The sequence below is a fragment of the Felis catus genome, chromosome X (genome assembly GCF_018350175.1).
Source record: "Felis catus isolate Fca126 chromosome X, F.catus_Fca126_mat1.0, whole genome shotgun sequence".
NCBI classification, from domain to species: domain Eukaryota; kingdom Metazoa; phylum Chordata; class Mammalia; order Carnivora; family Felidae; genus Felis; species Felis catus.
The window spans coordinates 108,102,960-108,128,250 of NC_058386.1; the positions used below are offsets into that span (position 1 = coordinate 108,102,960).

Here is a 25,291-nt window from a genome sequence, read left to right on the forward strand (position 1 = left end):
GGAAAAGAGCAATGGGAGCTGGGGTCAGAGAGGTAATTGGGAGGCAAACCTTGTAGGGGCTGACAGGTCATAACAAGGAGATTGGTGTTCAATTAGGTTAAGATGGGAAGTTGCGGAAATTTTTTAATGGAAAAGTGACCTGACCTGACTTACAATTTAACTGAATCACTTGAACTGAATGGGGGCAAGGCCAGACACAGGGAAACCAATAAGGAAGTTACTGACAAAATTCAGGTGGTAATGGCGATGGTTTGGAATAAAGGATGGCACTCCAGGCAGCAAGAGGAGAAGGTCGAATCTGGATAATATTTGTGACTGCCTATGACTGTAAATATATATTTATTCACTCAATATCTATCAGGTCCTTATGATGCCCCAGGTACCATACGACGTACACCAGTAGACAAAGCAGACAAGGTCCCTGTCCTCAGTAAATTTATAGCTGAGTGGGAGACAAATAATAAACAAGTAATAAAACTATTAATATAATTTCAGGTATTGGAATGTACGACAAGAAAAACATAAACTGAGGGGAAAGAGAGTGGTAGGGTGGAAAGTGAAATCCTTTTCAGATAGGCTGGTCATTCTAAGCCCTCTCCTTACCACCCACACTTTTTTTTTTCAAGTTCATTTTATTTACTTTGATTTTTTTTTTAATTTTTTTAATATTTATTTATTTTTGAGAGAGAGAGAGAGAGAGACAGAGACAGAGCATGAGCAGGGGAGGGGCAGACAGAGAGGGAGACAGAATCCGAAGCAGGCTCCAGGCTGTCAGCACAGAGTCCGATGAGGGGATCCCACCCACGAATCACAAGATCATGACCTGAGCTGAAGCCAGATGCTTAACAGACGGAGCCACCCAGGTGACCCTATTTTATTTACTTTGAGAAAGAGAGAGAGAGAAAGAGAGAGAGAACCAGAGAAAGGGAGACAGAGAATCCCAATCAGGCTCCATGCTGTCAGCACGGAGCTTGATATGGGGCTTGAACCCACGAATCTTGAGATCATGACCAGAGCCAAAACCAAGAATCTGACACTCAACCAACTGAGCTACCCAGGCGCCCCTCCGCCCATTCTTTTAGAAACATCATGTTCGATTTTCATGCTCCTAACTGGTGCTCAGCAACAACAGCACAAAAAACACAGGAGAAGCTGGAAAACTCCAGCCAGGAATAGTAGCAAGTTTTCACAGACCTCAAAGATCCCATGAAATACTCCATTTACATAATATCAATTCAGATCAAAGAAGTATTTTTCAGCAGTTCATATCAAGCACTGTGGTAGACACTGGCACAATGGGAAAATGGAGGCATGAACAATTTAGGAGTGACCAACAGACACAAGAATAAGCAACATTTTAGCTAAGACTGTCAGAAGGTACCCTCTTTGTGGAGATTAGTAACATAAGCTGACTGAAGTTCAGTTTGGGAAAATGGTGAACAAGTAAGAGAAGCAGGAAGATGGCCTCCCTTTCCCTTTCCTCTCTTACTTGAAAAAAAAAAAAAGCCCAAGAAGGTATCTGGTGGAAGAGGGATGGAGAACTGTTCATATAACTATTTTCAAAAGGATGGGGAATTTGCTGTTTTCCAAGGGAAGGAGGAAATTTCTAGCTTTGCCTCTGTTCTCATTATAGATATCCCGTTTGTATTCCTTACCTTTTGAAAAGGACAGAAAATGATCCTTTTCACCTTAATTACTTCCACTTTTCTCACACCATCCCTCCATCTTTATTCTCATTCTTTTAGGTGAAATTAAGCAACTGCATTGGCACTCATCCACTGAATGGCCAACAGGAAAAATGGCCATGGATAATGTTACAGCGGTGTTTGAGTTTCTTCTTATTGGAATCTCTAACTATCCTGAGTGGAAAGTCACATTTTTCACATTGGTGCTGATAACATACCTCAGCACATTGTTTGGGAATGGACTTATCATCTTTCTTATCTACATTGACCCCCACCTGCACACTCCAATGTACTTCTTCCTTACTAATCTGTCTTTCTTAGACCTTTGCTATGGAACCAATTCCATGCCCCAGGCCTTGGTGCACTGTTTCTCTACCCATCCCTACCTCTCTTACCGACGATGTTTGACCCAAATGAGTGTCTCCTTGGTCTTGGCCACAGCAGAGTGCCTCCTATTGGCTGTCATGGCCTATGATCGTATGATTGCCATCAGCAATCCCCTGCGCTATTCCATGATCATGAATGGCCCAGTGTGTGTCTGGCTGGTGGCTACCTCATGGGGGGCATCACTTGTGCTCACTGCTATGCTCATCATATCCCTGCCACTTCACTTCTGTGGAGCTAATGTCATCAACCATTTTGTCTGTGAGATTCTTTCCCTCCTTGAGCTGGCCTGTTCTGATACCAGCCTCAATGAGCTTATGATCCTCACCACAGGTATCTTCACCCTGCTCCTACCCTTTGGATTTGTTCTTCTCTCCTATATCCGAATTGCCACTATTGTCCTAAGGATTCGCTCAGTCCGGGGTAGGCTCAAGGCCTTTTCCACCTGTGGTTCTCATTTGACTGTGGTGATAATCTTCTATGGGGCAGCCATCTCCATGTATATGAAACCTCAGTCCAAGTCATCCCCTGACCAGAACAAGTTTATTTCAGTGCTTTATGGGGCTCTGACACCCATGCTGAACCCCCTAATATATAGCTTGAGGAACAAGGATGTTAAAGGGGCAATGAGGAAAATTATGGCAAAAAGGACATGAGCCTTCTTTGTTACTAAACTTCTGAAATAAGTTTACATCCTCACTGATGGTGAAAATTGTTTAAAGGGTCTGACTTTCCCCTAGGTAGAGCCGGTGGTTATCACTTGAGAAGCTTCAGGACGTCCTCCCACCCCAAAACATTATCCCTACCAAGACTTGAATTTTCATTAGAGGCATTATTTTTACTCTTTCTTTACATATAACATGTTAGTGGTCACCAGTTAGGTCACTTAACGTTAGGTAAATCAGCTTATCAGAATCATTTCCTCACTAACAGCAGAGACATAAGTAGCAAGAGAATCTCCTATGACTGTTAGCAGGAAGCAAGACATAACTGAAATTGGAAAACAGGACAAAGAATGGTGTCATAAAAGACCAGAAGACAAATGTCAGAAACTTTACAACTTGACTGAGGGTAAGCCCTGTTGTGCAAGCACAATTTTCTTGCTCTGCTTAACCTCAGAATCATGAGAAAATTGTATCATAGCCATTTCCTACATTTGTGTGGAGTGGTTTTTCTCTTTTCTTGTTCTTTTTCAAACTTCTTTCAAATCTATTATTTTATTTTCTATTCCTAATATAATTCTATGAAATTGTTAAGAAAGAATCCATAACTCCCCTCTGTTAATGAGGAGACAACAGAGGCCCAGAGGAGGAGTTGAGACTTGTATAAAGTCATACACAATTGGTAGTGGAATTAAAATTAGAATTTAGATCCCATATATACCACCTCTGAACTTTGTCAATATTGTCTAGAAAACTATTTGGAATTCTAGAATTACAAATGCAACTAACATTTATTGAGCACTTACTATATGCCAGACACTGAGCTAAGCTCTCTACATCCATTGTCACATAGAATTCTCACAACAATTCATTGAAGTAATGCTATTATCCATCCATATTAGAGATAAGGAAACCGAGACTTTTAGAGGCTAAGTGATTTGCCCATGGTGACAGAGCCAGCAAAATGCAGTGCCAATATTTAAATCTAGGTATGGTTAATTTCAGATCCTATTCACTGTACCCACACTAGAGACCTTAGAGATTATATAATGAAGTGATTTTAATCAGCTTTATGGTGGCATCATTTGTGTACATAAACTTTACCCAATTACAGTATGTAATTTTATGAATTTTGACAGATGCCCACTGAATCAGCACACAATTCCATTGCTTCCAAAAGTTTCCTTGTGCCTTTTTGTAGACTACCCTACCCTCCGCCCCAAGCCCTGACAACCACTGATCTGATTTATTTAACTATATGGTAGTTTTGATTTTCCAGAATTGACAATAACTGGAATCATATGTGTATGTACTTTTTTGTGTATGGCTTTTCTTACTGCGCATGCTTTTGAGATTCAGCCACATTGTTGCTTATATCAGCAGTTCGTTCTTTTTTATTGCTGAATAATATTTCATTGCACACACTTGCCACATTAAAAAAAATCCATTTCTTGTTGATGGATGTAATGTGGTAGCTTTTAAACTTTAGATCTCGTAGTCCTATGCATTCAGTTGTATGCCTGGAACCCATCAATGGAGGTGAAGCTTTCTGTGAACAATTTCATTTGAAAATGGAATTCTAAAAATAAAAGAAAAAGTTTCAGCAAACAACGATCTACTACTGATCTGTCAGTTTTAGATGAGTTCAGAGGCTCAGCGAACAGTATGTAAATTTCCCAGGATCATGAAACTTTCTGGAAGCAGATTTAGGCCTAAGACCCAGACCCTGTTTACTGGACTCACTTTACTTTGGGCAATTCCACCAAACATAAAGAAGTCATCTCCCAAGTGGTCATGATGGAGAACCAGAGACAAACCAGTAGGAGAAAAATACAATGCACAGAACACCTATATGTGAAGCCAGGCATTACTGAGCAAGCAGTAAATTTCCCAGGATCATGAAACTTTCTGGAAGCATATTTAGGCCTAAGACCCAGATACCCTGTTTACTGGTCTCACTTTACTTTGGGCTGGGAGTTGATGTGACACTGGACGGTGCTGCTAAGAGAGTACCCGACATACACAGGACCTGTGTCACACATGTACTCACTTAAATGCAGAGGAAAACAGACTGAATAAACGATTTATCAACATAGACTAACTTTCAAATAAATGCTACATTTATTCAAATTCCATCCATTGGATATTTTTAAATGTGTATGGTATTCTTAGCCACTGAAACCATGTTTTAATATCAAGAACAAAATAATTAGGGGGCACTTGGGTAGCTCAGTCAGTTAAGCATCCAACTCTTGATTTCAGCTCAGGTCATGGTCTTACAGTTCATGAGATCAAGCCCCGTGTAGGGCTCTCCACTGACAGTGCAGAGCCTGCTTGGGATTCTCTCTCTCCCCCACTCTCTGTCCCTCACACCTCTCAAAAATAAATAAACCTTTAAAAATATATATTTAGGAAAAAAACAAGTGATCCCAATCTTTTTTCATTCAACAAATATTAACTTCCTACTTTCAACCAGACACTGTACTAGGTGCTAGGGCACATTTCATACTTTATGCAAAATGTATCTTACTATTAAAGTAAACATTTCAAATTAACATTGTGAAATAGTTAAATTGGTGGAATCAATAAGATTTTTGGAGAAACAAACTAAAGCACTCAGGGAGAGAGAAATTCAGAAACTAGGAGGCATGTTAAGAGTACTCATTTTATGAATAAACAAACAAAAAGCAGAGTCATACTTATAAATATAGAGAACAACAAATAAATAAGTAAAGCAAAGTGATGGTTTCCAGAGGGAAGGGAGAGGATGGGCAAAATGCATGAAGGAGAGTAGGAGATACACACTTCCAGTTATGGAATGAATAAGTCACAGGAATGAAAGGCACAGCATAGGGAATATAGTCAATGATACAATAGTGACACATGGTGATGGATGGTGGCTACACTTTGAGTACAGTTGACACACAGTGTTACATTAATTTCAAGTGTACAACATAGGAAGCATTCAACATCCCTACAGGTTAAGCTATGTTCACAAGTGTAGCCACCATCCGTCACCACGTGCCATGGATGGAACTGGAGGGTATTATGCTAAGTGAAATTAGTCAGTCAGAGAAAGACAAAAATCATATGACTTCACTCATATGAGGACTTGAAGAGACAAAACAGATGAACATAAGGGAAGGGAAACAAAAATAATATAAAAACAGGGAGGGGGACAAAACAGAAGAGGCTCATAAATATGGAGAACAAACAGAGGGTTACTGGAGGGATTGTGGGAGGGGGGATGGGCTAAATGGGTAAGGGGAATTAAGGAATCTACTCCTGAAATCATTGTTGCACTATATGCTAACTAATTTGGATGTAAATTTTAAAAAAATAAAAAAAAATTAAATAAATAAATAAATAAATAAATAAATCGTAAAAAATAAAAAGGACACTTTCCCACCAGAAAAAAAGTACTAATTTTAATGATTCTGGCTTATGGGGGAGAAATACTCCACTCTCTATCACAGGTAAGTTTATAGCTTAAAATGAGAAGCATATTTTCACTAATGGTTCCCCTCCCACAAAATGGTAGCTCTGTCACTAGGTGCTTGGTCTCTTTATTGATTTGCTGGTAGGGCACAGCCTACAGATGGACATAGTGGAATCTGGAGACAGGGGCTGTGGAATTGATTCTGCTACTAACTAGCTGTGTGACCTTAGTTATACCACTCTCTGGCCCTCAAATTTGCTAATTTATAATAGGAAGGTTGTGTTTTGTTACCCAAAGACCTTTCTAGTTCTAACATTCTGCATCTAGGTGTTATTTTATATAGATTTTCTTTCTTGTCTTAAAAAAATGGAATCATATTATCAATTTACTTTGCAACTTGCTTTTTCCACCTGGCAATATATCATGGACATTCCTCCAGATCAATATATATAGATCTATCTGCCTGACTTTAAATGTTAGCTTTGACTGAAAAAGTAGGCACACATAGCAGCTAGTTCACATAACTATGGCCCTTCCAGCACTAACATTCTGTTTCTAGGCATCTAAACCCCAAAGGCCATCCAATTCAACATTGATATTAATTCATTTTAAACACAAAATGAACTCTATGAGGATGTTATGAAATGAAATCAATTCTGGATTGTTAAAAACTCCTAAGGTTGAATCTCGCTTCTTCACTTGATCAATCATAGGCACTACGAGAAACATTCCACTGTGCACCCCACATCTCAGGCAGCTGGGTAGTAAAGCTTACCTTGGTTTCAGCCTGGAAATAAAGATTGGTTCGAAACCAAGGTAGTTCTGCCAGAAATTGAGGAGAAAGTTTACACGCTGAAAAAATGGTCTCCGAATAACATTTTTCCAATGGGGATTAAAGAAAAAGATACCATGTTCCATTCATAGGATTTGGGATTTCAGTTGAGGAAAGGCAACAGAATAGAACTACTTAGAGCACAGGCCCTGGAGCCAAACTTGTTGGATTCAAATCTACATTCTGCCACTTCTTCGTTCAAATCACTTTCCGTGCTTCAATCCCTTTATCTAAGTGGGCTAATAGTAGGACCTGCCTGTAGTGTTCTGTATTTGTTCATGTAGGCAGAAACCACTCCAGTTATTTCAGACAGGGAGGGATTTAATAAAGAGAATTAGAGACCTACAAAGCCTTTGGAAGGGCTGTGAGAAGGGACATTTTTAAAGGAGTGTTGCCAACAACTTCAGACAGTTGTAAAAGTCTTGGAAAGTTTTAGTAGCAATGAGGAAACTGCTACAAATGACACCAAAGCAGATGCGGCACAGAAGAATGCTCAGGAGCCACCTAAATCTTTGTTTGGCAAAGTCTACACACCTAAATGCAATGTCAGGAGGACCAACGGTGGTGTCTTAGGCTTGTCAAGATCCTGTGAGTAGTACCTTTTGTGGATGAAATCCCAAACTGAACGTTACTGTCAAGGGAGTGTGGGAAATGTAGTTTCTAAGTTTTACTAAACAGGTGAAAGCTGAAAAGGATGGGGAAGGTGTTAAATATGACTTCACAGCTTGGTTATGAGAATTGTGTGACTCGATTCATGTAAAGCACTTAGAAAATTGCCTGGCCTATACAATAGTCAAAGAACAATAAATATTAGCTGTCATTATGATGTCTGGATCACAAAAGCCTAAGATGCCAGGTATTAGAATGCCTACTTGCTTTTTTCTTAATATGAAATTTACTGTCAAATTGGTTTCCATACAACACCCAGTGCTCATCCCAACAGGTGCCCTCCTCAATGACCATCACCCACCCTCCCCTCCCTCCCACCCCCCATCAACCCTCAGTTTGTTCTCAGTCCTACTTGCTTTTTAAATAGTGCATTCCAAGACTACTCCTTAACCTGTGCATGCTAGCATCCACACATCCTTCATTAATTCAATATTTAATGATCACCTACTATCCAGCAGGTGCTGTGCTATTGCCAGGGATACAGTGCTGAAGAAAGCACAGTTGTTCTCTCCCCTCAAAGAATTCACTCTATAGGTGGAGAGAAAGACATGTACACAGCCAAACTTGCTGTGTGAATTTGTCTCTTCTTAGTTCTTAAGTTTATAAAGCACTTTACCCACTTCATAATTTATCTTATTCTTGGTGTATATTTATGACCTCATATCATCTTCTAAATTTAATGAGACAAGCAAACAGGTGTTATAATTAGTATTATGAAACTGACATTTACAGATGAAAAGATTTAGTGTCTGTAATATTGTCAAGGTCAACAGTTAGTGACAAGACTAGGGCTAGAATACAATTCTAGATTTATCATGGTGATTGTTTCACAGTATATACACTACTGGATCATTATGTAGTACACCTGAAAGTAATATGATGTTATATGTCAATTATACCTTAATAAAAACTCGACCTTAATAAAAACTCAAATTTAACTTAATTTTTTGAAAACGAATACAATTTTTCTGACACCTAGATATTTTTTTCTGATGGGTGCCTGATAGGTTCAGGGAGTCTTTGGAAAGGAGGAATAGAAAGAAGGCAAGACTGTTGCTGAGCAGAGAAAGGAAAAAATACTATGCTTTCAGATTGTCTAGGTTAAAAATCTGACCCTGACACTTAGTAGCTATCTGATGTTGGGCAACTTCCTGCCTCAGTTTCCTCATCTATAACAGGAAGACAATCATAAGACTGAACTAATAGGGTTATCAAGAAGATTAAATCTGTTGATTTCTATAAAGTGCTGAGAATTATAGCTGGGACATGGTAAATCCTCAATAAACATTACCTATTTTTTATTATTGTTATTATAGAGTTACTATTACCATTATTGAATTTTCAGTTGACTCAAAAGTAGTTTAGGTGCTCACCTCACTGGGTGGCTTCTCTCTCTCCTCTTTGTTCCCCCCCACACACAAAGAATATACATAGTAATTGTTTCTGGTTAAATGTGCACAGCAGGTCAAGCACTTTTTCAGTACAATATCATGATGGAGTAGGAAAAATGCATGATTAGGCGTCAGGAAGTCTGGATTCTAGTCTGGGTTCTGCCATTAATGAGCTATGAAACTCTGGGTGAATCACTTAACCTCTCTGGACTGCATGTGTCAAACAGGGGTAAAATATATTCCTTAACCTACCCCAGAATGGTTGAAAGATCAAATGAGATCATAGATGTTAGATGTTACAAAGTTAAAAGCACATTACAAATGCTACATGATGGGATTTTCATTATCCTCAGCATTAGCCTTCATGTCTTCTTCTCGCTTACCTATGACAACTACTCACTCACTGAATGTTATTGATTCTTCATCTGAAATGTCTTTCAAATCCATCCCCTTTTCTTTGTTCTCAATGCTTGTGTCTTGGTTCACAGACTCATCAACTCTTACCAGAATGAGTGTAACAAGCACCTAACTATTTTTCTCTAATCCAATCTTATCTCTCTCCAACCTAGCCATCCAATCAATGTCTCCAGAGTGACTTTTCTAAAGGGAAAGATCTCATCCTGTTAATCCCTGGTTTATAATCTCACCCCAAGATTAGGAATTTCCAATAGGCTCCCTATTTCCTATAGAATATGCAACATGAATCACATTAATCAATGCCCTTGCTAATCTCTCTATCCTCACTGTCTATTTCATCTCCATAGACTCCATACTCCAGGAAAATAATACTTTTCTTTCTCTAAACTTTGTATGCATCTATGTTACTGTACATGCTGTTCTTCCTGCCTGCAGTGCCTGACAAAATCTCAGTCAGCCTCTAAGAGCCAGATCTACAGTCATTGCCTCTGTGAAGCTCTCCCCAGAGCATATCCTGTTCTGTTTAACCCTGGATGGTGACTTAATTCCATTTCTTTCACTTAATAACATTTTGTTCAACCTCAAATTTAACATCTTTCATGTTATTTTATAATTAGTTGTTTTAGAATGTTTATTCCAATTAGATCATAAGCTTATAGAGAACAAGAAGTTTGTTTTATTCATCTCTGAATAAATAAATATTCATCTCCCTAGCATAGTTTCTGGCACAGAGTATAGGCCCAATAAGAATTGGTTAAATGAATGAATGCTGAACCAATACTTCCTAGACTATTGGTGGTAAAGAACAATGTCTTTTAAATTTCCCAGTTGTTACAGACTGATATTTTATAAAATACAATAAAAAGTCACAGCTGTGTCAAATCACTTTAAAAGTTACTAAATATTTACCCTCAATTTTGTTCTTATCTCATTGTAAACATTTTGAGTACCACTCAGCTGGACTATCTGCAAAGATGCTTCATCCCCAGTCCCTAAAATCTTAATAGGCAAGTTGAAAAATTTAACAAGGATACATGTAAAAATAATAAACAAGTCTTCATATGTTCAGAGCATAACTAAGCAGGAAATCAATAAAATAAAGCTATTGTCATTAAGTACATGCACAGATAAAGTAAATCAATGGAGCAGTGAATGAAGGGATGCAATATTATATTTAGACAGCAATAGTTTGTATGACACTTCAAAACTAATCTAGGAAAATTTTAGGAAAAAGTGGGATTTACAGAAACTATTCAAAACAAAGATGGCTGGGATGGACTGGGGGACATCAGGGAAACATAAAGAGGAAGAGGACACCTTCAGTAAACACTGTTTACAGAATTGCATTTACCTGAGTGCTTAATTGAAAGCTTTTATAGAGTCCCAATAGACAGTGGCCACTCCTCCCTCCTCATTCATTGATTACCTTCTTAAGTCACTGTGTTGGGAACCCTCCTAAGAAACACAGGACTCTGCGTAATCATCCTAGAGCTGGATCTACTCTTTGGTAACTTAAGAGCAGAAATGAAGTTGATGATGTGAGTCAAAAGTTTTACAGTGTCACCAGTGAACTATTGGAATTAGTGGACAAAAGATACTTGTACTTTAATGACTTAGAAATAACACTCCCCAAAGAATATACGGCTTCAATTTAGTAGTGAGATTTAATTGCCTTCTAGGGACTTGGTCCCTGAAGTCTCTTCAGTGAACTTACTTCTTTGGAACCATAATGAATAAACTCAGAAGGTAGCAGCTGATAATGTTAATATTCTTCACTCTCCTTCTTTACACTTTGAATGATTTGGAGTCCTGGATTCCAAAATGCTTCGCGGAATCAAGACACAATCCACTGTAAGAGCAAGTAAAGAACATATACCCTGGTAAGAAGAAAGGAAGTCATTTTTGTCTCTTGAAACATATATATGTGGAATGGTCAGTCTTGACATGGATCTCAGCATGCACCTGTAACTCACTCCTCCTGAAAGACTGCAGCACTTCAGTGAGCTGATGATCATGCAACACATAAGGGGCTATATCAACACAACTCTTAGAGACCTTAGTGTTGTTGTTTGTGGTTTTGCGGGCTGTTTTGTTTTCTTTTGTTTTTTGCTCTTCAGGTGAGTAAAATCAATTCGATTTCAAAAATATTAAGTTCCTCCCATGTGTCAGAAACTGAGCTAAGTACTGGAGTTAAAGAAATAAAATGCAAATTCTGTCTCCAGAGGGCTCACACTATAATCTGACCATATTGCCTTATTATTCTCATTTACTGAATTATTTTCCACCCTCCAGAAAAAAAAAAGATAACCAATATGGCCATATTTTCATGGGTGCTACTTCCCAAGTGAGGCCTTATTTAAAAATAATAATAGCTAATGTGTATATAGCACAAAGATCCTTTGAGATAAACACTATAATTGTCCCAATTTTACAATCAAGGAACTAAGGCATAAACAAGTTAAGCAAATTACTGATGTTACACAGTGAATTAGTGATGGATCCAGGATTCAAACTTTGATCCAGAACTCATGCTGTTAACCACCACTCTACACTGCCTGGTGTGGATGATATAAATTTCTGTCTGTAAGTACCACCCATTCCATTACGTATATTTTGAGCTTCTGGGAGCTTTCTGAAAAGCTCAGAAAACAAGGAAGATGTTCCAAGAATCCCTTCATTTTAGCATTAAAGATAGGATGAATCCTCCTGGGAAGCATGCTTTTGCATGGTAGATAAAGAAGAACTTCTTTGGGAAATCTGCGTTAAAAAAAAAGTCTTGAAGTGTGCCCCAAATATTTCTGAAAGATCAAAATCCAGTAACTATATGTGTATCTCCACATATGTCTAATTAATTTAGGAAGATTTTGGCCTGCACAACTGAACTAAAATACTGAATTATTCAACTAAAAGATATATGTGGTTGATCTGGTGAGATTTACTCCAATCACATAAGCACAAAAATGTGTTCTTTGTTTTCCAGCTATTCATACTGGCATTTGTCCTGAGATCGTCAGGACTATAAGATGGTGAGGATTGTAAATTAGAAGAAGGCTTCATGATTAAACATGTTGTCATTCTAGTGTGAAGATTTAATGCCCCTTGAAAAAGGCTGTGCCTTGAAAATCCTTTCCTTGTAATGCTATTAGGAAATTATGGTTGTCGTGTCACCATTGCACAAAGACAAGATCACCTGACTTCGGCCTCAGCCTCATAACTCTACTCCAAGAAGACTTTTCCTTTTCAGATTCATTCTGTTTTCTGATCCTAATTCTGGGAGCACACAGAACAAAAATGAGTCTTCTAATTCTCATTGGAGGTAGTGAATAGCCTCCTCATAGGATCACTGTAATAAGTAAGCAGCTGTAGTTAGAAGCTTAGCAGCACCTCAATATTTTTTCAGTCTGTCTGCCCTTGGTCCCGATTTCTATTCAGAGCTCCCTTATCCTGTATTAGGATATACTGAGGATCCTGTTACAAAGTCTTACTCTACTTCCTGAATTACTTGTCCATAAATTTAGGTTTCATACCTTCTGAGATCTGGAGTCTGTTCTAGAAAGAGAATCTGAAGCGATTACCTACATCGTGAGTCTGGATGGACTTTCTTGCTGACCAGCTCCTAAGACAAACCTTCCTATCCATGGCCTGTACTCACCAAGGTATGACACCTGCCTCATGAGTCTGAAACTAGATTCTCCTACAAATGCCCCAAATCCTGATTTGTGACTAGAACATGATGGGAATCTTACAATCAAAAAAAAAAAAAAAAAGATTTTGACCTTAATAATGAGCTGGTATGTGATAGCACTCATACTTGATAGAATTAGACCAAATAAAGCAAATAAAAATTTGAGTGGACAAAAAAGTGTAAAAACACTTTTTTTTTCAGATTCTAGTATAATAACCCACTTTCTCTTTTTGCTATAACATCTTCCCTGCAAGCAAAGAGCAAATTGTAGGGCTAAAAAAAAAATACAAGATCTTAAAGTTCATTTCTGAGCAACAAGCCATTAGTAAGATTGAATACTATGAAATGATACTGCTTCTCACCATGGGCTTTTTACCCTATTTCCTTCAGCCACTTCAATGTAGGCTCTAGTCAAATCAGTGTCATGGCATTGGGTAAGACAGAAGAGCCAAACTGGCCTCGATTCATTCAACAAATCTGTACTGAACCCATATATTGTGGGTTTGCACTAGGCACTGTGTGAGGTAGTAAAAATAAGGCAGTACACGGGATAGTCAGGGCTTCTTCCCTCGAAAGCTTAAATTTTAGTAAGGGGGCATAAATTAAATAATTACACAATATATAAATACAAACTATAATAAGAGCTACGCAGAAAAAGTTTGGAGTGTCGTGAACAACTTCAACAAAAAGATATGATTTGGTTTTAGTGAGGTTAGGGAAGGCTTTTCTAATGAAATTTCTTTTAGGCTGAGATATTAAGGATGACTATGACTTCACCAGTCAAAGAGGGTAGGAAGAATACTTCCAGCAGAGAGAACACAATGTGCAAAAGCTCTGAGGTGTGAATGAGCTTGCAGTGCTTCATAAAGACAGTATGGCTGGAACATGGTGAGCACAAGAAGACACAGTGTAGGATAAGGTTAGGGTCAGGTCATTCAGAGTCTTGTAGGTCATGGTAAATAGGTTAGATTTTATTCCATGTCTAATTAGAAACCCTAGAGTGATTTTAAGCATGGGAAAGATATGGTGATAATTATGCATGTTTGTAAAAGGTCTCCCTGGCTATTGAATGGAGAATAGGCTATAGAGAGGAAAGAATAGAAGTAGGGAGATCTGTTAAATGATGGTGGCTCTAACTAAATAAATGTTGGCTGTGGATATTTAGAATTATAGGTGGATTTAAAACATACTTAGGAGGAGGAGCCAATAGGGCTCAGTGATTGGATGTGTAGGGTGAGGAAGAAATGAGAATGAACTGGGCACAATTTTATGTCATGGATATGAACCACCTAAAAACAAATTTCAGGCTAATATCTATAGCAGGGGAAAAACAATTAGCAATTTTATGATTCAAGTCTAATTACATTTGAGCAGTGAATTGGCACATTTTCTTTAAGGAGGAGGTTCAAAGCAAGTTTCAGGTGCTCATTGTATAGATGGGGGAATTAAGACTTACAATGAAATGCGCTACTTTGCAAATTAATCTTGTGATGTGTCTGAGTGTTTTATCTCCCAAATTAGAATATAAGCTTCCACAGTATCCCTTCTTTCTCAAACATCTTTTCCTAATATCACCTGATATAGGACTGAGGACACAGAAGAACCCCAATAAATGTTCCTCAAATTAAAATGAATTGAATTTCTTCTTTCTCAGCAGATAGAAGAAAATGGCTATTTTGGGTACTGAAAATGGCAGTGAAGTGACAGAATTCATCCTGGTGGGTTTCTCCAACTATCCAAAATCCCAGGTTGCTTTTATTGCACCATGGTAGCAGTTTACCTGATCACATTGGTGGGTAACAGTCTAATCCTTGTCATGGTTAGAGTTGATGACCAGCTTCTCACCCCTATGTATTTTTTCCTAAGTAACCTGTCCTTCCTCGATATCTGTTACTCTAGCAATTCAGTACCTTTTTTGTTGTTCAATGGTTTAAAAGACGACCCCACCATTTTTTATACTAGCTGTTATGGTCAGATGACAATCACTATTTTTCTGGGGATGACAGAGTGTCTCCTCCTTGCTATCATGGTTTATGATAGATTTATTGCAATATCTAATCCTCTGTGTTACACCATCATTATGAACAACCAGGTCTGCATACAGTTGGCCATGGTGACTTGGGCCACTGCCTTCCTTTTAGCAATAATACTGATCATTGCAATTCCTGCCCATTTTTGTGGATGCAATGTCATCAATCAATTTACCTGTGAGGTCCAGGCCCTATTGAAGCTCACTGGCTCAAACACCCCAGTCAGACTTATTCTGGGTCTGGTCATAGGCATATTCACACTGCCCCTACCTTTTATCTTCATTCTCATCTCCTATACTCGCATTGTGGTTGTCATGCTAAGGATCCACTCTGCAGAGGGCAGGCTCAAAGTTTTTTCCACCTATAGGTCCCACCTGACTGTGGTCACCATATTTTATGGAACAGCCATCTACATGTACCTGAAACCTCAATTAAGGGAGTCCCAGGCCCAGGGTAAAGTCATCTCTGCATTTTATGGTGTTGTAACTTCTATGCTGAACCCCCTCATTTACACCTTGAGAAACAAAGATGTGAAAGATGTCCTAAGAAAAATTATTTGAAAGAAAGAATCCTAGAAAGGACATGAATATCCCATGGAGGTTCATCTAACTGACAGCTTGACACTGACTTATAAAAATAACAAGGTATAAATAGTAAAATATTTTCATAAGACCATTAGTTTCAAATGCATTTCTTCTATTTCCAACAAGCATGTGATAAAGAATATCCTCCCACTGAAAAAGATATGTTAAACATTTACAATGCCATTCATTTACATAATAAACTATACAGGACAATCTTGTGGGAGCATTTATAAAACAAAATAATAATTAATACACTTGAATCCTATGTAGTTATGTCATTTTACTGAACGAGAAATATTTCAATATTCTAAGATTCTCTTTGGTAGATGGTAAAGAGCAAAGTTGCAAAATGGACATTTTTTTCTCTTGATGCTTTTTCTATGAGGTATATCATTACCCAAGCTTCAGAGAGAGATGAATGTGAGTGTGCAGAGAGGAAAATTACTCAACTGCTACAAAAGACTTCCACATACAAGGCCTTCTGATGAAGCAAAAAGCCCTTCAAGACTGTGTAGGTACCCAGGGCCAGAAATGATGACCCTATAGAACTTACAATTACATGTCTGGATAAGTAGATCAGGACCCATTTTCTCTGTCAACGTACCGTAGTCATGAATAATAGCATGCTGCTTCCAAAGTTGACCTCACAGAGCAAATCTAATCCCTTTAAAACTCCTTAACAAACAAGAAAATGTGTACTGTATTTTTGGATTATAAAAATTCTAATGTTCATTATTTTTAAATACATGAGGCAGGTAGAGAAAAAAATAAAAAAGCACCTGTAATCCCAACACTCAATGAGGCTTACATTGGTTCTAGAATCCAGCAGACATGTGTTTAAGACTGAGACTTATGGCCGCGTGGGATTTCTTACTTTCCATCTCTCAGTTTCAATTTTCTCATCTGTAAAATGGGGATTATAAGAGTGCCTACCCCACAAAGCTGGTTTGAGAATGAAATGAGATGATGCATGTTAATCTTCTATCATATGTTCAGCATGTGGTGGACACTGAATACATGTCAGCCAAAAAAGAAAAACACTGTCAATTCACTCTCTGACATCTATACCCATTATATGAGTGTTCATTCATTTATGTCTGTACCAATAATGACTGTATCTTTTTAAAATAATTTATGAGAATATGATACACTGAAAAAAATAGGTTCTGTTGTCTTAATGTGAATTTATCCTATTAGAGATGAGGTTGAATATGTTTCCCATGTTCATTGGTCAATTGTATTTCAAGAGTCAGGGTCTTTGTCATTGGGTCAAAATGACAATGAATCAATCCAATTTTGGAAACAGAAAATGCTGCGGTGGGCTACCTGTGACTAATAAAAAGCCCCCAAATTTATTTCAACATTGATTCACTTCACCACTGTTTCCAGATAAATCCTGACAGGTAGATCCCAGTTTGATCCATTCTATTTCACTCTGTAAGTAAGAAATTAATACCTAATTGGTCAACAACACAAGCCGACAGAAGACTATTGTAAATGAAAATAATAAAAGTGTGGGAATGCCAACAGAGAACTTTTTAGAAAGGGAATCTATGGTGTTATGCAAACTTTGTTGTAACATTGCCAATTTAACCTTGAACAAATTCTTTTGTAAGTTTTATTTCTGGCGTTTCTAATACTCTTCATTTAACCTAAAGCACTCCTGAAACAAAACGGAAGGTACTAATAACTAACTAACAAGACATGGTGAACAGATAAAGTCAAACACTAGAGGGGGGAAACAAACATGATTCCTCAAAAGGAAAAAAAAAAAGGAGTGAAACTGCAAACCTAATACTTATTGGAGTTTGATCATTTTCATTAGGGACTAGAAGAGGTAGAGAAGAACAAGCAATGAGATGTGACTTTTGCTGACAGAAAGAAATTTATTGGGGAGAGGCAGGGACGTTTTTAGCTGCAAGAGAAAATTAGACAGGTGAACTAATGTCTTCCCTTTTGATTACCTCAGGAAGAAGTTAGACAGGGTTCTCTCTGGAGAGAGAAATATGTTACATCTGGAAGTGGAGAACAAGCCCCAGGAAAGTTTCTGACACGAAATCAAGACTGGATGAATAGAAAGTGTAAGTAAGAGATTATAAGAACAACTGATCAGAGATATGTGCATAAGTTGCCTTTCTGTTAAAAGTGTATTGGGAAAGTTGTCTTTAAAATGAACAAGTTTGACTTATAATAAACAAAGCAATACTTTGGAAGTACCTATGCCTTGGGAGGTGTTTAAATTTCTTATCTCTGCCAAACAGCACTTATACTTGCAGCTGATAATGGGCAACTCTGCCTCCCCGCACACCATCTTCTCATAACGTGTGCCAAAATCACCAGGCGACGTCTTAGAAGGTTGAACTGACCCCTTCAAAATCAACATAACTGAGAAAAGAGCTTTGCGCTATGTCCTGGCAGCAGGAGAGAAAAAAGAGGAAAGAAAGAAAGGAAAGAAAGAAAGGAAAGAAAGAAAAGAAAGAAAGAAAGAAAGAAAGAAAGAAAGAAAGAAAAAAAGACAGACTTGAGAGCCCACCTGGAAGTGTTCAAAAGAAAGAAATTTATAATTTTTAAAAAGCTAAGAAACTATCATTGGCTTTTGAGTGAGTCTGTCAACACACTGGTACTAATAAGAAAGTGAAATTAATTGTCTGTTGCATGCTCCTTGAGTTTCAACAAGTCATGAAAGCAGAACTATTAAAGCTACTCTTTTCATCATATGGAAACGAGCACACAGAAAATGGCTCACTTATTCCTGCAATATTTTTGTTGTTTTGGTTAAAACAGTCACCCGATAGGGGCACCTGGGTGGCTCAGTCGCTTAAGCATCCAACTTCCGCTAAGTTCATGATTTCATGGTTTGTGGGTTCGAGCCCCACATCGGGCTGTGTGCTGACAGCTCAGAGCCTGGAGCCTGCTTCAGATTCTGTGTCTCCCTCTCTCTCTGCCCCTCCCCCGCTCGCACTCTGGCTGTCACTCTCTCTCGCTCAAAAATAAATAAACATTAAGAAAATAAAAAAATAAACAGTCACTAAAGTTTTTTTCACTAACATGTTTGAGTCAATGGCCCTGTATACTAGTATTTGCCATCCCACATACACACAAAGACATGCACACACAGACTTTATTGTTAGAAAGACCTCGTTTGAATTGAGACTTTTGAGATTTAAAAGACCACTTCTTGGGGGCGCCTGGCTGGTGCAGCAGGTAGAGCATGTGACTCTTGACCTCAGGGCTGTGAGTTCAAGTTCCATGTTGGGCATGGAGCCTACTTAAAATTAAAAATAAAATAAAATACCATTTTTTAGCTGTGCATCCTTGGGCAAGTTACTTTAACCTTCCTCATACCCCCATCCTCATCTATGCAGTTGATAACAATAGTAATATTCATTATAATAATAAGTCTCTACTTCATAGGGTTGCTATGAGGATCAAATAAGATCAACAATGTAGAACACCTAGCACAGTATTGTCAAATAGGAAGCCAATGAAATATTAATTATTTTTACTATCCTTATCATATTAAATATTATATAACTCTGGCACCAGAGATCCTGTATGTTGAAATGCCTAGTTTATTCTGTGTGCAGCAAGGTTATCACACTTCACCTGGCTGAATCCCATACCTGAAATTATGGAAAGCATACACAGGCCTGTATGTGTGTCTGGCTGTAAGTGTTGGAGGTTAACACTTTGCCTCTTTTTATTCCTCACTTTACTCATTCAAAGCAAAACTTATTGAGTACCTTCTATGTGTTATGTAATTTGCTAGCACTTGGAATCCCCAGTAAAAAAGACAAAGTTCCTGACCTTAGGTGCTAAACATTTTGATAGAGAAACAGATATTAAATAGATGATCACATATATAAATAAACGACTTTAAAAAGCATGATGAGTACTCTGAAGGAAACAAACAGGAAGCTAGAGTGAAATGTGAGATGTATTTTGGATCAGATTGTAAGATAAGATCTCTCAGAAGAAGTAATATTTAAACTGAAACTGAAGATCCATTAAATGCTTAAAGTTCACACTTTGAGGAGTTAAGGAAAGGGAGTGCACTAGAATAAGGGAAAAAATACAAAGGCTCTGAAGAAAGAACTGAGCATGTTAAAGGAACAGAAAGAAGACAAGTTTAGCTAGAGCTAAGTGAGCAAGGGGATGGGTAGGTGGTATAACATTCACTCCTCACCCCCTTTCCTTCCTTCCTTCCTTCCTTCCTTCCTTCCTTCCTTCCTTCCTTCCTTCCTTCCCTCCCTCCCTCCCTCCCTCCCTCCTTCCTTCCTTCCTTCCTTCCTTCCTTCAACAAGTAAACATAAATATACAAATGAATGTTTAATAAAGACACACAGAGAAAGATAAAGAGACATAGAGAGAACCTACTGTGTGTACCAGGCATTGTTCTAGGCTTTTGGGACACATCAATGAGTAAAAAATGTCTCCACATTCATAAGGCTTATGTTATGGTGCAGGAACCTAAACCATAAAAATAAATCATACAGTATGTTGTTAAAATATAAAAGCATGGTAACAGGGAAAGATAGGATAGGCACTTCTTAAATAGAGTGATCAGAAAAGTCCTACCTGAGAATTTGGAACTTGAATAACGAGGGGGGAAGTGTGTGAATATGTAGGAAAATAATATTCCAGGCAAAGGCGCTAAAGTAGAAGAACACATAACGTATTTGAAGAACACCAAGGAAGCCAGGTGGCTGCATGGGAGTGAGCCAAAAGGAGGAAAGCAGCAGATGAGCTCAGAGAGGAACAAGGGATCAAACTGCATAGGTACTTCTTGATCATCGTAAGGACTTCAGCATTTTTAAAAAGCTTTATTGAGATATAATTCACATGCCATAATTTCACCGTTTTAAATAGAACAATTCAATGCCATTTAGTACCTTGACTAAGATGTGCAATCATCACCACTAATTCCAGAATATTTTCATCATCCCTAGAAAGAAACCCTGTACACATTAGCTGTTACTCCCCATTTTCCCTTTTCCTCAGCCTCCAGTAACCACAAATGTACTTTCCATCTCTATGAATTTCCTTATTCAAGACATTTTATGTAAAGGAAATCATACAATATGTGGGTTGTTCACCTTAGCATAATGTTTTCAAGATTTATTTATGTTGATTAATGTTTTGTGGCTGAATAATATTCTAGTATATGGATATACCAAATTCATCCAGTGCTTCTCCTTATATTTTCAGAAATAATAAGCTTCAGGATGTAATACACATGTATCTGCAAAACTAGAGATATGTGGGAACCCATACCACAGGAATGTATGAAGTTGCTAATTACTCCATATCTTAGTCAATGCAACAAAATATTCACTTAGTTTATTATAGCCACCTAGTGGACTAAAATAGGTAACCCATTGTAATTTTTTTAATGTTTATTTCTTTTGAGAGAGAGGGTATGTGTGAGCAGGGGAGGGGCAGAGAGAGAGTCCCAAGCAGGCTCCGTGTTGCCAGCATGGAGCCTGATGTGAGGCTCCATCTCATGAATTGTGAGATCATGACCTGAGTTGAAAACAAGAATCGGTAGCTTAACAGACTGAGCCACCCAGGCGCCCCTCATTGTGATTTTGATTGGCATTTTCCTAATAACCAATGATGTTGTGCATCTTTTTATGTGCTTTTTTTCCATTCGTTTAGCTTTCGAGAAATGTATTTTCAGATCCTTTGCTCATTTTTTAATGGGGTTATTTGTTTACTATTGAGTTGAAAGAGCTCTCTTTATCTTCTATATATTAATCCCTATTTGATACCTAATTTGAAAATATTTTTTCCCATTCTGTGGGTTGTCTTTTTACTTTCTTAGTAGTATCCTTTGAAGTACAAACACATTTTAATTTGATGATGTCAAGTTTATTGGGGTTTTTTGGTGTGTGCCTTGTGATTTTGGTACCATATCTAAGAAATCACTACCTAATATTTAGGCCTGTGTCACAAATATTTATACCAAAATATTTATGTTACAAATATTTATGCCTATATTTGTTCTAAGAGTTGCAAACTTTTTTAAAAAATGTTTATGTTTATTTATTTTTGAGAGACAAGAGAGGCTGGAGGAGGAGTAGAGAGAGGGAGACAGAGGATCCGAAGCAGGCATTGACAGCAGAGAGCCTGACGCGGGGCTCAAACCAATGAACTGTGAGACCATGACTTGAGCTGAAGTCAGATGCTTAACCGACTGAGGTGCTCAGGCGCCCCTTAAGAGTTGCAAGCTTTTAACTCTGACAATTAGGACTTTGGTCCATTTTGAGTTAACTTTTGTATATGGTGTGTGGTGGGGTTTCAATTTCATCTTTTTGCATGTGCATATCCACTTGTCCCAGCACCATTTGTAGAAAAGACTGCCATTCTACCCATTGGATTGTCTTGACACCTGTGTCAAAAATAAATTGACCAAAAATATATGGGTTTATTATTAGATGTTTAGTTCTACTCCATTGATCAATATGTCCACCCTTATATCAGTACCACACAGTTTGTTTGGTTTTTTGAGTATAGTTGACACACAATGTTACATTAGTCTCAGGTGTACAACATAGGGATTCAATTTCTGTATACATTATGCTATGGTCACCACAAGTGTAGCCACCATCTGTCACCATACAATGCTTTTGCAATATCATTGACTATATTCCTTATGCTGTGCCTTTTATTCCCATGACTTATTCATTCCATAACTGGAAGCCCATAACTCCCTCTTCCCTTCACCCATATTGCTTATCCCCCATTCCTCTCCCCTCTAGCAACCATCAGTTTGTTTTCTTTATTTACAGGTCTGATTCTGCTTTTTGTTTATTTATTCACTTGTTTTTTTAGATTTCACCTAGGAGTGAAATCATATGGTATTTGCCTTTCTCAGTGTTACTTCTTTTTTTTTTTTTTTTACTTATTTCACTTAGCATAATAACTTATAGGTCCATGACATGTCACAAATGGCAAGATCTCACTCATTTTTTTTTCTTCTTTTTTTCAAAAATTTTTTTCTACGTTTATTTATTTTTGGGACAGAGAGAGACAGAGCATGAACGGGGGAGGGTCAGAGAGAGAGGGAGACACAGAATCGGAAACAGGCTCCAGGCTCTGAGCCATCAGCCCAGAGCCCGACGCAGGGCTCGAACTCACGGACCGCGAGATCATGACCTGGCTGAAGTCGGACGCTTAACCAACTGTGCCACCCAGGCGCCCCTTGATCTCACTCATTTTTATGGCTGATATTCCACTATATCTATCTATCTATCTATCTATCTATCTATCCATCTATCTATCTATCTATCTATATCTATCTATCTATCATCTATCTATCTAAAGATATAAAGATATAGATACAGATAATCACATCTTTATCTATCCACCTATCCATTGACACTTGGGTTGCTTCCATTATATAGTTAGGTGATTGATAGATGATAGATAGATAGATAGATAGATAGATAGATAGAATAACATTTTATCTATCCACCTATCCATTGACACTTGGGTTGCTTCCATTATCTTGGCTATTGTAAATAATGCTGCAATAAACATAGGGATGCATATATCTCTTTGAATTAATGTTTTCATTTCCTTTGGGTAAATACCTGCTAGTAGAATTACTGAATCATATAGTATTTCTATTTGTAATTTTTGAGGTACTTCCATACTGTATTCTACAGAGGGTGCACCAGTTTATATACCCACCAACAGTGCACAAGTGTTCCTTTTTCTCCATTTCCTTGCTAACACTTGTTATTTCTTATCTTTTTTATTCTGGCCATTCTGACAAGTGTAAGGTGATATCTCTGTGGCTTTTATTTGCCCTGAAAATTAGTGATGTTAAGCATCTTTTCTTGCGTCTGTTGGCCAGTTGTATACCTTCTTTGGAAAAATGTCTATTGAGGTTTCTGCCTATTTTTTAATCAGATTATTTGGTTTTTTGGTGTTGAGTTGTACAAATTCTTTATATACCTTGGATATTAACCCCTTATCAGACATATCATTTACAAGTATCTTCTCCCATTCAGTAGGTTGCCATTTAGTTTTGTTGGTAGTTTCATTTGTTGTGAAAAGCTTTTTATTTTGGTGTAGTTCCAATAGTTTAGTTTTCTTTTGTTTCTCTTGCCTGAGGAGACATATCTAGAAAATTGTTGCTAATGCCAATGTCAAGGTATGTTATGTTTTCTTATAGGAATTTTATGGTTTTATGTCTCACATTTAGGTCTTCAATTAATTTTGAGTTCATTTTTGTGTATGGTGTAATAAAGTAACCCAGTTGCATTCTTTTGCATGTGGCTGTTCAGTATTGCCACCACCATTTGTTGAAGAGCCTGTCTTTTCCCCATTGTGTATTCCTACCTCTTTTGTCATTGATTAATTTATCATATAAATGTGGGTTTATTTCCCAGTTCTCTATTCTATTTCACTGACCTATGTGTCTATTTTTGTGCCAATAGCAAACTGTTTCGATTACTACAGCTTTGTAGTGTATCTTGAAATCTTGGATCGTGATACCTCCAGCTTCGTTCTTCTTCCTCAAGGTTACTTTGGCTATTCTAGGTCTTTCGTGGTTCCGTACAAACTTTAGAATTATTTGTCCTAGTTCTGTGAAAAATGCTGTTGGTATTTTAATAGGAATTGCATTGAATCTGTAGATTGCTTTGAGTCGTATGGACATTTTAACAATATTAATTCCTCCAATCAGTGAGCATGGAATATCTTTCCATTTGTGTTGTCTTCAATTTCTTTCCTCAATGTCTTACAGTTTTCAGAGTACAGACCCGTCACCTCCTTGGATAAGTTTATTCCTAGGTATTTTATTCTTTTTGGTGCAATTATAAATGGAATTGTTTTCTCAATTTCACTTTCTGCTAGTTTGTTATTAGTGTATAGATTCACAAACAATTTCAGTGTATTAATTTTGTATCCTGCAGCTTTACTGATTCCTTTTATTACTTTTAAATGAATAAATTGTTTTGGTGGAGTCTTCAGGGGTTCCTATGTATAGTATCATGAAATCTGAAAATAATGAAAGTTTTACTTTTTCCTTACCAATTTGATTCTTTCATTTCTTTTTCTCATCTGATTGCTGTGGCCAGAACTTCCAGTACTGGGGTGAATAAAAGAGATGAGACTAGACAACCTTAGCTTGTTCCTAATCTTAAAGGAAAAGCTCTCAGCTTTTCACCATTGAATGTGATGTTAGCTGTAGGTTTTTCATATACAGGCTTTATTATGTTGAGGTATCTTCCCTCTAAACAGTTTGTTCACAGTTTTTATTATTAACAAATATTGAATTTTGTCAAAAGCTTTTTCTGCATCTATTGAAATGATTTTTTAATCTGTTGTTTTGTTAATGTGGTATCATGTTGATAGGTTTTATTTCAATATTTTTTGTAGTTTTCATTGTACTCCTTTTGTTAAATTTATTCCTAAGTATTTTATCCTTTTTGATACTATTGTAATTGGAATTGTTTTCTTAACTTCTTTTTTGGTTGTTCATTGCTAGTGTATAGAAATAGC

General features: G+C 37.5%; 2 protein-coding genes across 2 annotated transcripts; both read left to right on the forward strand.

The window, feature by feature from the left end:
- The first annotated feature begins 1,645 nt into the window (after positions 1-1,645).
- LOC101084607 (olfactory receptor 13H1) lies at positions 1,646-2,725 on the forward strand. The gene has a single exon (XM_004000899.3). The coding sequence runs from the start codon at positions 1,799-1,801 to the stop codon at positions 2,723-2,725; it is 927 nt and encodes a 308-aa protein (XP_004000948.1). The 5' UTR covers positions 1,646-1,798.
- Positions 2,726-14,929: 12,204 nt separating this feature from the next.
- On the forward strand, positions 14,930-24,356 carry LOC123383280 (olfactory receptor 13H1-like). Its single transcript, XM_045050393.1, has 3 exons — positions 14,930-15,724; positions 17,748-17,859; positions 24,226-24,356. Exons 1-3 carry the CDS (start codon positions 14,930-14,932, stop codon positions 24,354-24,356), a joined length of 1,038 nt encoding a protein of 345 aa, XP_044906328.1.
- Positions 24,357-25,291: the final 935 nt, after the last annotated feature.

Coding starts and splice junctions, on each gene's coding strand:
- LOC101084607 (XM_004000899.3), top strand. CDS start 1,799: ATGGCCATGGATAATGTTACAGCGGTGTTTGAGTTTCTTCTTATTGGA.
- LOC123383280 (XM_045050393.1), top strand. CDS start 14,930: ATGGTAGCAGTTTACCTGATCACATTGGTGGGTAACAGTCTAATCCTT. Junction 15,725..17,747: donor ACACCTTGAGAAACAAAGAT/GTGAAAGATGTC, acceptor TGATTACCTCAG/GAAGAAGTTAGACAGGGTTC. Junction 17,860..24,225: donor AGACTGGATGAATAGAAAGT/GTAAGTAAGAGA, acceptor TTGTGCCAATAG/CAAACTGTTTCGATTACTAC.